This window comes from Nematolebias whitei, chromosome 10 (assembly GCF_014905685.2).
Source record: "Nematolebias whitei isolate Nwh7 chromosome 10, NemWhi1, whole genome shotgun sequence".
In the NCBI taxonomy this organism is placed as follows: Eukaryota; Metazoa; Chordata; class Actinopteri; order Cyprinodontiformes; family Rivulidae; genus Nematolebias; species Nematolebias whitei.
This window is the reverse complement of record NC_056507.1, coordinates 9,895,367-9,912,301: the sequence shown is the minus strand read 5'-3', so window position 1 is coordinate 9,912,301 and position 16,935 is coordinate 9,895,367. Positions and strand designations below refer to the sequence as shown.

Below are 16,935 nucleotides of genomic sequence, written 5' to 3'. Positions count from 1 at the left end.
TTTATGAAACTCAGAACTGAATCTAATGTTCATAAAGAATCAAACAATGTTATTTATACGTAGACGTGCCTTCACCGAGTCATCAGAACTTTCAAGAGTTAAACACCAAGAACAAAGAAACTACTGGAAACATCAAAACAGTTCAAAATAAAACCCAACGCTGGTTCTACATTCATGTTTTTATTCACCGTTTTACAAAAAATATAGTTTTATATAAAGAATAACAAATGTAAAAAAAAAATCTATATAAATTGGATTATTTTAGATGTTTTAGCTCAAACTGAATGTTAGTGAGTTTAACTGGATTGTTCTTGTTTTTAAATACACAAACGTGCAAATCGAGCCTTTTTCTCTGACAGAAAAGTTAAACTTTAAGTCAACGCCTTGTTCACAGGTGAATCATGTCAGTTTGGCTTCAACCTGAAAAACTGAGAACGGCTTTTTATTATAATGTACTTTCCAAAATGGCTTGAAATGTTTGTGAGGGATTTCAGTTTCCTCAAGTGCGTTGAAGAAGTTCGCTTTAAAGCCACAGGAATTATGCACGTTTAAAAACTTCAGGAGATAATCTTTTTTGTCAGCTATTCATGGTGCCTCAAACCTTTAGACCCCAAGCACCTGTATTTTATTTAGCAATATGTATGTAAACTCTCAGATTTTGGCCTAAATGTTGGGGCTTTAGACACATATTCAGTGTGTATTTTCTCCAAATTTTGTGTTTCGAACTCGCCAACAGTCATAACGCAGTGAGATATGTTAGCATTTGGGTTAGCTCCGATTGAATCTGTTCGTTAAAGACAGACTGACTCAGGGTGAGCGCTGTTAGAATATAATTCTGATGGTTACAACATTAAAATTTAGTATGGGTTAGATAAACAGAGAACAGTAAGGATTTTAGAAAGAAGCTCTAAGATAAAACAGTAGAGCTGTTGAAAATCATATGGGATGGATCAACGAGAGGTGGAGCCATCATCACCCAGAAGGTCAGGTGATCACTGTAATGAACTGTGGCTCCACCCACAGACTGCTCTGCTGTCCTAGACTTTGTCCAGGTGGTGCAGGTGGTGTCTCCTGAATGCCCGCTGGATCACACCAGCTGCCACCTCTTCTTGTTTCCTCTTCAGGGTGCTGCTGATTGGTTCCTGGGACACCTGCTGTACACAGAAGGCAGCTGTGAAGGTAGACATGTTGCAAAACTTGTGAACTTGTAACTTTGATTAGCGCACCTGTACAAAGAAATGTGTACAGGTACTTGTATTTAAAAATTTCCCCTGGAAAAACGTTTGACACAAACGTTTTTGGAATTTTTTGCGTTAATAGCTGGGAGTCATCCCCAACATATGAGATATTTTTGGGGGCGGGTTGTCCATAATTATTAGAGTCAACCCCGTCAGTCTGTTGGCAAAACATCTTGTGAACCACTACATTGATTTTAATGAAACTCTTTTGTGAGACTGAGCATAATGGTGTTTTCAAGATTTGACCAAAACATCAGTTCTCAACAAAAGATGATCTTATTTTATATCTGGCTTGAAAGGAAGTGGGTTGATTTAATTTCTTTATGTGGAGTCTTGTTCTAGAATTGCGCCACTCAAGGTGGCTGCATGTTGGAGCAGCTCTGTTACTTTCATTCTGAGATTTTGCTTTTGGAAACTTTAATTCCTCTTTTTCTGGATGTAAATCACATTTTTTTGGATGATTGTTTCCTCTGGTATCAGATGCTGTGCAGCTGGAAGGATTTTTACTGAAACTTTTTTAGTTTTGTACATTTGTTATGATGCGTAACCATGGCAACAAGGCTATTTTCTACAACCAGCAGCAGCTGATTAACATCTCAAAAGCTCAAATAATATCTCAGCTACGGCTCCAAATCTCAAATGAGTTGAAAGGATGTTCTGTGGACGCATTCTCATCTACCTGCCAGCTGTGCTCGAGTGCCTGACCACTGAGATCCTGGAACTAGCAAGAAACATGGCTCATGACAGCAGAAGGACAGGATCGTCCCTCAGCACATACAGCTGGCTGTCCGCAGCAACGAGGAGCTCGGCAGACTGCTGGGAGGAGTGGCCATCGCTCTGGGAGGAGGTCTACCCAGCATTGGGGCGGTCCTACAGCCCGGGGGAACCGAGAGGCCAGCTGAGTCTGGGTGGACTGATCGGACGGCATCTGCAGCCAGTTTCTTAGGATCCACTGTAGGATGGACCTTTACAAGAGATCCTTCCTGCCTACAGCCATCAGTGTCTATAACATCTCTGAATTAAATGAGGATAACGAGTTACAACAACAAATAATTTCCCTTTGGGATTAATAAAGTATTTTTGAATGGAATTGAATTGAGTCCTTTCATTTGAACAGTTTTTACTTTAATTAAATCTGTATAAAATCAAAAGAAGACCAAATAGAATGACAACAAAATGTACAACATCTATATAATTTTAATAAAAATTAAAAAGAAATATATGAATCTAAATCTGATTTTGAATCTGAAAGAGTTGATAAATCAAATGGAATAGAATAGAATAGAGTAGAATAGAATAGAATAGGAACTTTACAGTTTTGTGGATGCTGAACTTTTCCTCCAATCTGGCTTTGAGAGTGTCCATCTGTCCTGATTCACCAAACACCTGCACAAAAACAAATTAATCAAATAAATAAATAACATGAGAAACTGCATTTTGTGTTAAAATGCAGAAGATTTGTTGAGAGCTGAATGACTGAAGAAAGTTGCTAAATAAGCTGAAACAGAGTTGTTGAAGCTAAAATAATCAGAATTATAGCTAAAAGGAGAAAAATGTAACTAAAAACCTGAAGGGGTAAAATGCTAAACATAGCAACCTAAAGGTAAAAGGAGTAATATACTGATTCATCCATCCATCCATTTTCTTTACCCGCTTATTCCATTTTGGGTCACGGGGGTCGCTGGTGCCCATGTCCAGCAATCACTGTGCGAGGGGCGGGGTACACCCTGGACGGGTCGCAAGTCCATCACAGGGCCACATAGAGACAAACGAGACAAACAACCATTCACTCTCTCATTCACACCTAGGGACAATTTAGAGTTACCAATCAGCCTAACATGCATGTTTTTGGACTGTGGGAGGAAACCGGAGTACCCGGAGAAAACCCACGCATGCACGGAGAGAACATGCAAACTCCACCCAGAAAGGCCCCTGGACCGGGGTTTGAACCAGGGACCTGCTCGCTGAGAGGCAGCAGCTCTACCAGTTGCGCCACCGTGCTGCTATACTGATTCAATGTAAAAATAAAAAAATAAAAAAAAAATAACTAAAAGTGACAAAATACTAGCTAAAAATATAAAAATAAATCCTAACTAAAAGTGGGGAAATGCATGCTAAAAGCTAAAAGTAGCAAAAGGCTATCGCAAAGCTAAAAATAACTAAATGCTAGCCAAAAGTACCAAAATACTAGCTAAGACCTAAACATAGCTTAAAGCTATCTAAAAACTAAAAGTAGCAAAAGAAACAAAAATAGAGCAAGCTGTGTAAGTACGTTTTGAAGGAATTGATGAGGTCCCAGCGTGAAGAAAGTATTTGTAAATAAAGTTAAATACTGTAAATATCCAAAAGTCATAGATCCCATTTCCTGAATGAGCTGAACATTTTGATGCTTAAATTAATCAAATAGCAGAAGTTGTTGTGATTCAAAAAAGCATAAAGACGCACAGTGTGACTGCTGACTCAGCATTAACATAATAATAACAATACCAGCAAATGATGAGGTGATGTCACCTGTGTGGTGAGTGCTTTTAGCACATCCACGCAGCAGATCTGGTCTCCAGGAAGCAGAGGCAGATCCATGTGGACCAGTCTGATGGTGTTCGGTTTGGGGATCTTCAGAGGATCCTGGAGTTCATCACAGAAATCTGACAGCTGGCTGTAAAACATAAAGAAGTGTATTAGAGTCCACCAGAGGCTGGAGAAACTCCCTGGAGGTGAAGCTTGTCCTCAGGATTGACCCATCACCTGTACTGTATGACCCGCGAGGCATCCAGATCAAACTTCCTCCAGGCGTTATAAAACATCTGCAGGTGCTCGTCACTGAGCAGCTCTTCTGGTTCCCTGCTGCTGAAGCTCTCCAGGACGACAGCGATGAAGAGGTGGACGACCAGCATCAAATACAGGAGGATGTAGGAGGTAAAGAAGGCAATGCCCGCCATTGGGCTGCCGCAGTCCGTGTCCAGGTCGCAGTCTGGAGGCGTGTTCATGATGGGACTCAGCAAACCGTCCCATCCAGAGGAAGTGCTGACGAGAATCATGCTGATCATGCTGTTCCCGAACGTCTCAAAGTTAAACATGTCATCAATCATCGCCTCCTTCTTCATGTAACCAAAGATGTGCATGCCAACGTAAGCATAGGTGTACGTAACGAGGAAGAAGAGCAGGCCTATGTTGAGGAGAGCAGGAAGTGACATCAAGAAGCTCACTAGCAGCTTCTGTATCCCTCTGGCCCAGTGACACAACGGGAGGATTCTACAGATACGAGCCAGTCGGAGGACGGGGAGGAAACCTGGACTGATGAAATACTTGGATAACAGGTCGTCGATGATGATACCTGAAACAAACCGACAAAGTTTCTACCACTTTCCTTTCTGGTAAAATGTGATTTGTAACCCCCACCCCCATGACTGCTGACAACTAGTCAGCAAACAGGCTTTACAAAAGAGTCTCTAAATGTCTTGAAATGTTTGAGGGAAATTTTATTTCCTGGCATGAGTCGCAGAGGCTTGAAATTAGAACATGTTCAAATGTGAGTCAAGTTTTCTGCATTTTGCAGTAACCAACTTGTCTCGAGAGCGCTCAAGCTGTATGGAAGCTCTCCTGTGACAAAAAACTGTTAAAGCTTCAGAAAGAAAATCCAAGTCTAAAATCCACTTCAGTGATAAATAATGACTTTTGAACAACTGGCCCAAATCTGTCTATCTTTGTTTCTAAAGTGTATTCCAACAGATTTGTCATAAAAGAGGGGGGGATAAAATGCCAAGTTGGATACAAAACGAGCCAAAGCAGGCGTAGGAGGGCATGGCCTAGAACAGAGTTTAGCAAGACGTGCACACAAAAATAAGCTGTGATTTATAAAAACTGGCTACTCAAAACACATTGCATGGTTCACTGGCTGCTTAGTCACAAACACTCAGAATTTAGTGTGACTGCAACAGAAAATGTGCTTATTTTTTTACAGCTCTCCAATAGTATCCAACAGTCGTCACCCAGTGGAATACTGCCTTCACTGAGTCATTAAATTTTGACATGGCAACCTAATTTTTGAAAGGAAACTTCCTTAGATACAATCAAACACCAATAAGGAAGTCGGTACCTCGCTTATTTTTCAAGTTATCGAGCTCAAAACATGAGTGGACAGACATACGAATGGAGGGCATTTCCAATTACCCGTTTTCGCAGCAACGTCAGACAAACAACTACTGACTTTAATTAAAAAAAACTCCTCTGCAGATAGGAGATAATGTCTTGAGATGATACCATCTACTGAAGACTCACCTAAGGTCACCAAGATGAGAATCACAAAGTCCATGATGTTCAAGCCGAAGCTGAAGTAGTGTTGTCGGAGAGCAACAATCTTCAGGATGAATTCAATGTAGAAGAGGATGATGATGACGAAGAAAATCCAGACCATAACCATTTCTATCTTCATGGACTGGTCGTCAGTCTCCACCATCATAACCACCACATATACGCAGATCAACACCATCACCACAATCTCAAAGATCGGGGAAGTCACCAAGTCAAAGAGCCTGGCCTGGCACTGGTTCTGGTGATAGAAAGAAGACAGCGTTTCCAAATCAGATGGTCAGTAGTTTTCACTGACTTGAGACCAGAAACCAGAGAGGGAAGTCTGGTACCAATATGAAACTAGAACTCTGACAAATTATAACTATCCGACAGTAGTTTGGACATGATGGAACGAGTCAATTATGGGATCTGGTTGGTCCCACAGAGCCCAGAACAGACACAAATCTGATGGAGTGAGATGGTCTGAAAGGAAGAGGTGTGTTGTAGAGCAGCTGGCAGAGAGTTTCTGGACTGAGTTGTTTAAACAGAGTGTTGGTTTGAAGGGTCAAAGTTCACAGGGAAAACATTTGAATGCTAGAGGTTAAAGGTCAAAGGAAAATCATCTGAGTGTCAACCTGGCCTCTGACCCAAACACACACCTGAACTGAGCCATCAAGCTTGAACTCACCTGTGGTCGTGGAACAGCTTTCTCAGGTGTCTTGGAGAACATTTTCCTCACAGTTCCGTGGAATTTCAACTGATCATTCGTCATGAAAACATGTTTTGCTCCAACGTAAAGACAAATAAAAAAACAGTGTAGAAGAATTAACTGAGAGATACAAAAACAACATGAGCATGGAGAATCTCTGCTTCAGATCTGCTGGGATTTCATGACCATGGTAACTATAGGAACCACTCTGCCACACGATACCTTTAAGAACAACTCTACCCCATGGTAACTATAGGAACAACTCTGCTCCATGGTAACTATAGGAACTACTGTACCCCATGGTAACTATAGGAACTACTCTGCCCTGTGTTATCTATACGAACTACTCTGCCCTGTGATAACTATAGGAACTACTCTGTCCCATTGTAACTATATAAACTACTCTGCCCCATGGTAACAATATGAACTACTCTGCTCTTGTGGTAACTATAGGAACTACTTCACACTCATGGTAACTATATAAACCTCTGCTCTCATCTATAGAAACTACTCTGCTGTAGTAACTACTGGAACCACTCTGCCCAATGTTAACTATAGGAATTTGTGTCCTATCATTACAACTATGCTGCTGTCATAGCAACTGTTCTGCCTCGTGGTAACTATGGGAACAATACTCTGTCCTGGTAACTATCTGAACAACTCTGCTCCCATGGCAATTGTAGGAATTACATTGATGTCTTGATAACCATAGTAACCAAAGTGATCTTATCTTGTGTCTATATTGGTGGAGTGCATCAATGAAGGCTTTAATGAACAGGATGGAGGTGAAGAAGCAGCCGAAGATGATGAAAAAGACGAAGTATAGGTACATGTACTGATTGGACTCATACACTGGCTGTAACTCCACCTGCAGACACACATACACATACGCAAGCCAGAACGGGTACTGGTATCAGTGTCAGTACCAGCACCACTAGCAATAATGGGACTGGTAACATCAGTAGCAGTGCCAGTACCAGAAAATGTACTGACCTCTCTGGAGTCCACAGCTGAGTACATTATGTCCGGCCAGCCTGTTGATGTTGCCTGAATCAATGCAGAACTTTATTAGAAAACTATGTAATTCCATTAATTGTAAGTTACTGCAGGATTATTTCAGAACATTTAAAATGTTGGTTTGATGTCAAGAATAAATATAATTTCAGTCAGGATAAATCATAATGTTCAAGTGAGCATCAGCAGTTAAACTGCTTACTTGGTAGCAGCATTTCAGCACCACACAGTAAACGTTTTCCTGTCAAACATTATGCTGATGACATCCTGTTTTATTTGGTGACTAAGTTTAATGAAATTGATGAATGTTTCATGATTTTATGGTGTAAATCTAACACTGACCATGATCAGCAGAGAAAGGAGACCCATCCCCACGTTGTCAAAGTTAAACTTAATGTTCTTCCAGTGGACCTCAGTAGAATTTAAAGAAAGGGAAAGACACATGGACTTGTTTTCCACCAGAAACTCCGGAGCAAATGTTCCACTCGTCGTATTGAAGCAGTGTGCAAACTTTCCTGCAAACAAGTTCACCCCCAGGATGCTGAATATCAGCCAGACAAACAGAATAACCAGCAACGTGCTGCACATAGAGGGGACACTCGCCGCCATCCATCGCAGCACCATCTGCACAGAAAGATAGGTGGAGGTGAGACAGGTGTTTCATGAAGACACAGCAGGAGCATCTGGGTATCTATAAAATTCCTAAAGGTCTACACTACAAACAACACAAAAACAAATATCACAACACAGCATGCAATAAACAAACAAGGACTAGCATAACACAAAACACCAACACATATAAAAAGTGGTAAAAATCCCTGAGAAAAAGAAATGGTGTGGGTGGGGCTTAACTTTATACAGTTAAATACATGGGGAATAGGACTTTAAAGAAATAGACAACTGCCTGTCTGTCTCACCTTTCAGTCTCACCTATTTGTCTATAAGTCTCACCTGTCTATCTCACCTTTCACAGTCACCTGTTTGTCTTGTTTGTGTGTCTGTCTCACCTGTCTGTCTCAACTTCTAGTCTCATCTGTCTATCTCACCTGTCTGTCTCACCAGTCTGTGTGTCTGTCTCACCTGTCAGTCTCAACTCCTAGTCTCATCTGACTGTCTCATCGGTCAGGCTCACCTTTCTCATGTATCTCATTTGTCTATGATTGTCCCAGCAGTTTGTGTGTCTGTCTCACTTTTTTGTATCACCTGCTTCTGTGGGTTTTTTTTTTTCACCTGTCAGTTTCATCTGTCTCACCTCTTTGTGTCTTTAGAATTCAAAGTGCCTGTCTTACCTTCATGCCTTTAAAGCGAGACAGGGCCCTCAAGGTCCTTACGGCCCTTAGCGGTTCCGTTGAGTAGCCCAGCGAGTTGAAAATCAGACAGAACAGAGCCACCTGGAAGGTAAAACACACCTGCTGATGACATTGTTCTACAGGTAAGCTGGAAGCAGCAGATCTATGAAGAGCAGCAAGGAGGCTGCTGATGTGTTGACGCCTGGTGATCACAACATCTGCCACCAATGTCTTCTTCTGTGGTTTGTTGACCACCCGTGTTTCTTTGGTCTGTGTTGGTTTATGTTGGTCTGAATTGGCTTGGGTTTGTCTGGGTTGGTCTGGATTGGCTGGGGCTAAAATACCATTTTCTGTCTAACTTTGTTTTCTGTGGTATTTCTTCCTAATAGATCAAGCTAAAGAAATGAACTTTCTCACAGGCTGCTGGTACCAAACCAAGAGATCCAAAAGTCCTCTGGAGCAGATTAGGTGAGCACAACTAAACCATTGTGCTGTTCCTTCAGCTGTGGTTTTTATACCAATATAAAGCTCCTGGTGTTAAATGACCAAATAGGTAAGGAAAAAAAACTAAAATAAGATAAAAATAATAGTAAATGGGTAAAAACTGATCTCAGTATTCTACAGGTTCTGTGTCGAACAAAATTACAGTTACGGTTAGTTAGAATACAGCACAGGGTTGAGTTAGATTTAATATATATAGTTTTCTTCTGCGCACATATCAATCTTAATGCGTCGGTTTCTGTTAGTTATCATTCGGTTACCACGAATCTGTATCGATCACGTTCTTACGTCTAAGACGATGAAGTCGAGCCAACACCAGAAGCTCCTGAAGTACTTTTTGAACCCGAGGGCGATCCATTTGAGAAGCATCTCCATCAGAAATATGTAGGTGAACACCTGGTCTGCTATGTCCAAGACCATCTGCAGGATTGGACGATGCTGAGGGTTGATGCTCTCGAACATCTGTCCACAAACACAGTCATGGTTTCACCGACAGTGTACAAACACCAGATTATCCATTCATGAACGAAATCGGCTCTGTGAAGACAGACCTCTGTGCTTACAAACAAACATATGTTCAATACAACAACATTTATGTATTTTTTGTTAATAATAAATGTAAAATAAATTTCCTATTTTTACTTTTTAAAGTTCTTATAAACTTTTACACAGATTCCTATTTTAAACCACAGAAATAAGCAAACCTTGGCTGCTGAATGAGGTCAGAGGTCAAAGTTAAAAACATCCCTCTGAATATGTTCAGGTGTAAAGACCGAAACTGAACAAAAACGCAGCCAAAGTTTAAACAAAACTTTCAAAGACCTTCAGAAAGGCAGAAGAACTGTTGATCCAGACAACTTTGAAAGATTACAGGAAAGTCTGGCTGCTTTGAAGCAAAATATATTAAAAAACAAGGACTGTGTCAGGGGTTCTGGATCAGGGGTTCTGGATCAGGAGGACCGTATGAACGGTTGGTTCCTAGTTACAGTTACCACTCTGTTAACTGTGCAGAAGGTGAGGACTTGTTTGAATCAGTAGGGAAACGCCCAACACTGTACACTGGTTCTGAAGGTCCAGTATGTACACTTGAGCTGATGTTTATTGTCGTTTACATGTTTGTATCTACCAAGGCGGCGATGCTCAGCAGGATGACCAAGATAATGAATGCCTCGAAGAATCTGTGTTGAACGATGAGGAGACAAGCCGTCCTGAACTTAAACCAGACCCTCCCTGCACCCTGGGACGTGTCTAAATCCTGGATTGCACAGCAGCGATAACAACCTGAAACACAGAGCAATGGATTCCCGATCAACTCACGCTGTTCTGATCGTGTCTCAGAAACATGGGATGTTATTGTGGACAGAATGTGTTTGTGTACGTACATTCACAGCAGCAGTCCTCAGGTTTACTTCCTGTTTCAGGGTCTTTAAACTCCTGGACGTCTTCACACTAAAGGAAACATGTTCAACAGATTCACACGCTCAGAAAGAGCCTAACATGTTTCTGTTAAATATAAAAAAAACTCTTGAGTTCTTAAGTCTTTTTGCTGATGTTTTGATTTTTCGTCACCCTTAAAGTGACTTGAATGGCAAAATGAAAGAGCAGTCTCTTTTAATTCTTGGGTTTTACATATCAAGACATAAATAAATTTGATCTTGACCATATAATAAAATTTGATAAGTTCTCAAGTGAACAAAAACACACAACAGATTTCACCGTTTCATTGTTTATTAAACATAAACAAAGACTTAAAGCGGTGGCGCAACTGGTAGAGCTGCTGCCTCTCAGTGAGCAGGTCCTTGGTTCAAACCCCGGTCCAGGGGTCTTTCTGGGTGGAGTTTGCATGTTCTCTCCGTGCATGCGTGGGTTTTCTCCGGGTACTCCGGTTTCCTCCCACAGTCCAAAAACATGCATGTTAGGCTGATTGGTAACTCTAAATTGTCCCTAGGTGTGAGCGAGAGAGTGAATGGTTGTTTGTCTCGTTTGTCTCTATGTGGCCCTGCGATGGACTTGCGACCCGTCCAGGGTGTACCCCGCCCCTCGCACAGTGATTGCTGGACATGGGCACCAGCGACCCCCGTGACCCAAAATGGAATAAGCGGGTAAAGAAAATGGATGGATGGATGGAAATACTTAAAGCTGTGAGTTAAAACTGGTTTCAGCCTCACTGCTTCCACAGGATCTCAGGATCAGTCAGGAGCTGCTGATTACCTGATCCTCATCAGGAGGTTCTGCTGCTCTGGAGCATACAGGTGTGTGATAACACAACACCAAAGTGGAAAGACATCAGCAATGACCTCAGAGAAGCAGCTGTTGCTGCCTGTCAATCTGGGAGGGGTCAAAGGTCATTTAGAGTCCATCATTCTACAAAAATAACGACTATTCACAAGTGGAAAACATTTTAGACAGTTGACAGTCTTCACAGCAGATTCACCCTGAAGGTCCGACTGTACAGTGCTCAGAGAATGAGCTCCATATCCGCTTGTACAGGCCACTGTGAGCAGGTCAAAGGTCAAGGCCTCTTCTCTTTAAAAACAACATGACAGCACAACTGAGGGAACCACAAGACATCTGAACCAGAACCAGACCAAAGGACAGATGGTTACTGTTAGGAAAATGTGGTCAAGGTTTATGGATGTTTTTAACTACTGTGGCTGAGAATGTTAACTGCCCATGAACCATGTGTTTGAGTTAGCAGAGTTCTTTTCTCTCTCAGAGAGAACTGAATGAGGAGCTGATTATACTGCATCCATGCACAGCTGGCAATCCAAGGACACCAGTCTGTCTGTGAGCTGATAAGCATATAAAAACAAGCCTCGCACACTGCACGTGGCAGATTCTCGTGACCGGGCTCAATGCATGTACATTTTTGTACAACTGTGCAATCTGTTGTGAAAATCTGTCCTTGCAAGTAAAACCGGTTAAAAATCTTCTCCTGTCATCGAATGTGGCTTCTTTTGAGTAAGTAAGATGAAGAGAGGATATTTTTATCCAACATGTTCTGATGAGTAAAACCCAAGAAGTGGAAGTGGTTGGACTTTCTTTTAACCATGACTCCGCCCACTTTATCGAATTTATCTAGACTTTGATCTGCGTTACAGAAATGTTTTTAATTTTGTTAAAAACAAACAAGTAAAACTGGATTTACTTGTTTTTGCTCTCCTGTTTTAACCAGGGCCTCATCAGCCGGGCAAGGTGACACAACACAGGAGTCCTTGGTCTGGTTGCCATGGCAACTTTCAAGGTTCTGCTGGTCTGAGGTGACGGTTCTTAAGGCCAATTGTTCCTTCCTGCCGTTTTCTTCAGCTGCGAAACAATGACAGATACAAGCAGAGAAGTTCCGATGTCACCTGCAACAACAAGCGACAACAGATGGGAACAGAAGAACTCACTCTCTGAACTGGTTTGTCCCTTCAAGGTCCTGAATCTCGCCAGAATCCAGGTCTTGGTCCACTTTGTGATGGTTTCTTTTCCTACTTTGGCTGTCAGTCTCTCATCACAGAATGATGTCAGCAGCAGATTCAAGAACAGTGTCAGGACCTGGAATGAAACCCAGAACTCCATGATGACTTGGAACACGACAGACCTGGACCAAGATCAGATCCAAAGACCAGAAAGTTCAGACTTTTTAAATGTCCTGGTGTTTAATAGATGAAGTGACTGGTTGAGGTCACCTTACTAAACCTTTAAAATCAAAGTGAGTGTGGGTTTCTGGGTTTGGAACTCACCAGCAGGTTTCCGGTGAACAGAACCGTCATGTAGAAGATGACACAAACGGTCTGATTTGACACCTCCATGCAGTCCCACATGGTTTCAATCCACTCGCCAAACAGGACTCTGAAGACCAGCAAGACAGCGTGGAAATGGTCGTTCATGTGCCAGCGAGGAAGTGTACAGTCAGTCGAGATCCTACAGACCAAGTCCTGGTAGTCCCTTTGGAAGAGCTCCATACTGACCACGGCGAACATGAAGACCACAAAAACCAGAACCAGACCAAGAAGACTCACTGAGGACCATGCAATCCTCATCAGTGCACGCAGTGTGGACCACCACCGACCCAACCTCAGGGCTCGCAGCTGTAAAAACAGAGACATGTGTAAGGACAGGTGAACACAGTTGGGGACAGATAAGGACAGGTAGAGACTGATGCATAAAGGTGGTTATATAAGAACAGGTGGGGACAGATGAGGACAATGACAGCAGGTCAGGACTGGTGGTGACAGGTAAAGACAGGTGGGTACTAGTGTTGATAGGCAAGACAAGGTAAACAGGTAAAGACAGGTGACAGCAGAGGAGGACAAGTAAGAACAGATATGTTTTGACAGGTGAGGATAGATGACAGCAATTAATAACGAATGTGGGCAAGTTGGACCAGGTAAAGATAGAAAATGACAAGTGGGGACAGGTAAAGACAAGTAAAGACAGATGTTAACTGGAGTGGTCAGGTGACAACAGTTAAGGACAGTTGAGAGCAGGTAAGGACAGGTGGGGCCAGTAACAACAAGCAAGTATAGGTAGGGATTAATAAGTACAGGAAAGGACAGATGTCAACAAGTAGGAACAGGCAGGTATAGACGAAAACCAGTAAAGAATAAAAAGGACTGATGGGGACAGGTAAGAACAATTAAAGACGTGTCAACACTTGAAAAAATGTGACAACAGGTTAAGAAAGATGAAGACCGGTAAGGACAGGTGAGGGCAGGGGATGACAGGTGTCAACAGGTAGAAGGATAGGTGTGAACATACAGTAGGTGAGTACTGACAGGTGAGGACAGAAAAAATGCAACAGACGTGACTTTATTGATATTATGATGACAATGAGGTTGATGATGTAATCGTCTCACTGACCAATTGCAGAGAGCGCAGCATGGACAGCCCCTGCACTCCTTCCAGTCCAACATCCAACAGACCGAGGACAACGACAATGAAGTCAAAGATGTTCCAACGGTCCTGGAACCAACAGAACAATCAACACGTTTCCATGGTGACGGACAAAGCCTGTCCTAAAGTGTTTGGGTGATATCACGATTGACAGGTGGCATCATGATGAGTCGTTGACTGGGGAGTGTGTTACAGCAGTTGTTTATTGCTCTTTACAAAGAACGTGTCTCAAGTTCAAGTTCAAGTTGTGTTTATTTGTCATATGCAAGTTTAACACAAGGTTAACAGTACAATGAAATGCTTACGATGAGAAGAACCGATTGACAGCCGTCTCACCTGGAAGTAGCCGAACGCACCAAGAGTCATGAGTTTCAGGAGAAGCTCCAATGTGAAGATGGCCAGAAACACCTACAAACGAGGTCAGAGGTCAGGTTAAATTGTACTTCAGACATATGACCAGAGCAGGTGAGCCTATCGACAGATCTGTCTCATTATGGCATCACCATGTGATGAAAGCCGATCTAAACATCTGGACTCATCTTCATCACTGACCAGATTTGTGTTGGACAGCAGGTTGTAGGTTTCCTCCATCATTGGATAATGTTCTGTGGCCATGAATATGATGTTGAGGATGATGGAAAGGATAATCCCCAGATCAAAGAGCCAGCTCGTGACAAAGGGGTGGAGCCTCTCTTTGAGCCGCCGCCAGCAGCCACAACAGTCACCTTTCAGGATGTTGTGAGCAAAGGCACAGCGAGGGGGTCGAAGGTCATCCTCATGTTCTGAAACACAATGTTCAGTGAGACACCTGACCAGTGTGAAGCTAAAGGTTCCTGTGGCGGGGCGGTCTTCATATGGACACGTACCTTCCATGGTGACGTGTTCCACCTCCTGGCTCTGTGCGGTCAGTGTTTTCTTTTGCGGTGACTCCTGTTCGTCCAGAAGCTCCGCCCTCCCAGAGGCCTGCCACCCAATGAAAACACAGATGGAGAAGAATACAGAAAACTGAAAAAACTGAACAGAAGAAGGACCATACCTGTAGCTTCTTACTATAGGCCTCTTATTTTATGTTGACTCACTCTGCCAAAACAGCTGAGTCATATTTTGTAGGCTCCTTAAAATAACTTTAAAACTTTTTACATTTTTCTTATTGAAGTTGTCTAAAAATGGTCCAAGTTATGGAAAACATCTTTAGATGCAACACGTTTAGCTTCCATCCAGGTGGGATGTGGGAGAGGAGACAGGGGGAGTGGTGGCGCAGAGGCTAGAGAAGGTGAGCTTGTGATCGGAAGATCGTCGGTTCAACCCCCAGTACCGACAACATCAAAAATTTGGGTATGGTAGGTGAAGCACCCACACCTGCTCCCACCCTCATTCGCCCTCCCTGGGCCCATGAGCAAGGCCCCTAACCCCCATTTGCTCCCCAAAACAGGTCTCTTTTGAAAATGAGTTATCGTGGCTCAGTGAGACTACCCTTTATAAATAAAGGGTAAATGAAAAAAAAATCCAGGTGAACCCACCTGTTCCTCCACCTCCTCCCCCTTCTTTAGCACCTTCACAATCCGATTGTATTCTTCTTCTTGCTGTTGGGCCTCAGCAGACTCCGCCTTTTTCTGCTCTGCCAGCGCCATGGCAACCACCGCCACAATGAGGCTGAGCACCAGGAAACATCCGGGGAAGAAGGCCAGGACAAAGACGCTCACAGAGGTTTTACCTGCTCCTTGCATCGTCTGAAGACAGACAGGTGGAACAGAAAGACAGGTAAGAAGGACAGGTGAGACAGACTGTTCAGTTAAGTGACACAGATAGAAATACAGGTAGAACAAACAGACGGGTGAGACAGAAAGAAAGGGAAAAAGGACAAGTGAGACAGACTGTTCAGATAAGTGAGACAGATAGACATTCAGGTGGGACAGACAGATGAGACACAAAACTGAAACAGACTGTTGAGACAGGCAGACAAGACAGATGGGTGAGAAAGACATGTGAGAGAGGTGAGAAAGAGGAACGAGACAGACAAAATGCCTGAGACATATGAGACCAGAATGCATGACAGACAGGTGAGACAAACAAATAAAAGGAAGGTGAGGCAGATGTGGCAGACAGGCAGGTGAGACAGGTGTGTACATTAAAACCATATTGTGTATTGAAACCAGTTGGGTTCTGACCAGTTTCAGCAGGTTTTCCCAGAAGTCCTGCATCATGATGCTAATCAGAGCCAGCAGAGACCAACCAAACGAGTCAAAGTTGGTGAATCCATAGTTAGGGTTTCTTCCGGTCTTCAGACAGATCATTCCCGTTGGACAGGCCCTGAACACATCACGTGCTGTTATTGTTGTTGTTGTTGTTTTAGAAAACACATGCTGTCTTGTTTACATACACAGAATCCGACGAGTTCCCACACACCAGAGGATCAACATAATCAGGCAGGTAATAAAAGTTTTCTGTCAGGGAGACACGTTCAGTTCATTTTACAGATATAACATCATATGTGAAAACATCTGGACACTCATTCAAACCTCACACTGACACAGTTTAACCCTTTAAACAAACAGGATGAACATCTGGACACTTATTCAAACACCTAAAGCCTCACACTGACACAGTTTAACCCTTTAAACAAACAGATATTATCACTGTACTCCAATCATGGATGTAGTCAGAGAAGTTGACGTGTCCATCAGGGAAGCTGCTCGTGAAGTTGTCCAGGACCAGAGGTGATATAGTGGTCATGTTGTCTGCTGTTTCAGCATGGGTTGACCAAGACAGGCATTTATTTCTGAGGACTCCCATGAAGAAATGAAGCCCAATCAGAGCTAAAATACTGAGGAAGAACGCGGCCAGGATGATGACATCGGCAAGCCTCTTCACTAATTGGATTAAAGCTTCAGTGGTCTTCTTCAGGTCTGAGGAGGCAGAAAACAGACGATGAGCAGTCAGCTGTTTCTGACATCTTCACAAAGAACAACACACACCTGCAGGTAATAAACAATAACACACACCTACTGGTAAT

General features: G+C 42.8%; 1 protein-coding gene across 1 annotated transcript in view; it reads right to left on the bottom strand.

Moving 5' to 3' along the window:
* Positions 1-792: 792 nt before the first annotated feature.
* Positions 793-16,935, bottom strand: part of LOC119415957 (sodium channel protein type 4 subunit alpha B) — a 22,771-nt gene continuing 6,628 nt past the window's right edge. Inside the window, exons 8-31 of the mRNA XM_037683127.1 lie at positions 16,565-16,828; positions 16,303-16,366; positions 16,091-16,232; positions 15,443-15,652; positions 14,789-14,885; positions 14,475-14,704; positions 14,259-14,330; positions 13,890-13,991; positions 12,770-13,117; positions 12,434-12,581; positions 12,190-12,347; positions 10,424-10,490; positions 10,168-10,322; positions 9,330-9,503; positions 8,541-8,642; positions 7,594-7,875; positions 7,231-7,284; positions 6,968-7,105; positions 6,217-6,321; positions 5,517-5,787; positions 3,984-4,572; positions 3,750-3,894; positions 2,553-2,624; positions 793-1,154 (exon numbers count right to left, since the gene is read on the bottom strand). Of these exons, the coding sequence (XP_037539055.1) occupies positions 1,038-1,154; positions 2,553-2,624; positions 3,750-3,894; positions 3,984-4,572; positions 5,517-5,787; positions 6,217-6,321; positions 6,968-7,105; positions 7,231-7,284; positions 7,594-7,875; positions 8,541-8,642; positions 9,330-9,503; positions 10,168-10,322; positions 10,424-10,490; positions 12,190-12,347; positions 12,434-12,581; positions 12,770-13,117; positions 13,890-13,991; positions 14,259-14,330; positions 14,475-14,704; positions 14,789-14,885; positions 15,443-15,652; positions 16,091-16,232; positions 16,303-16,366; positions 16,565-16,828 (4,106 nt within the window). The 3' untranslated portion in view covers positions 793-1,037. The remainder of the gene's footprint in view (positions 1,155-2,552; positions 2,625-3,749; positions 3,895-3,983; positions 4,573-5,516; positions 5,788-6,216; positions 6,322-6,967; positions 7,106-7,230; positions 7,285-7,593; positions 7,876-8,540; positions 8,643-9,329; positions 9,504-10,167; positions 10,323-10,423; positions 10,491-12,189; positions 12,348-12,433; positions 12,582-12,769; positions 13,118-13,889; positions 13,992-14,258; positions 14,331-14,474; positions 14,705-14,788; positions 14,886-15,442; positions 15,653-16,090; positions 16,233-16,302; positions 16,367-16,564; positions 16,829-16,935) is intronic.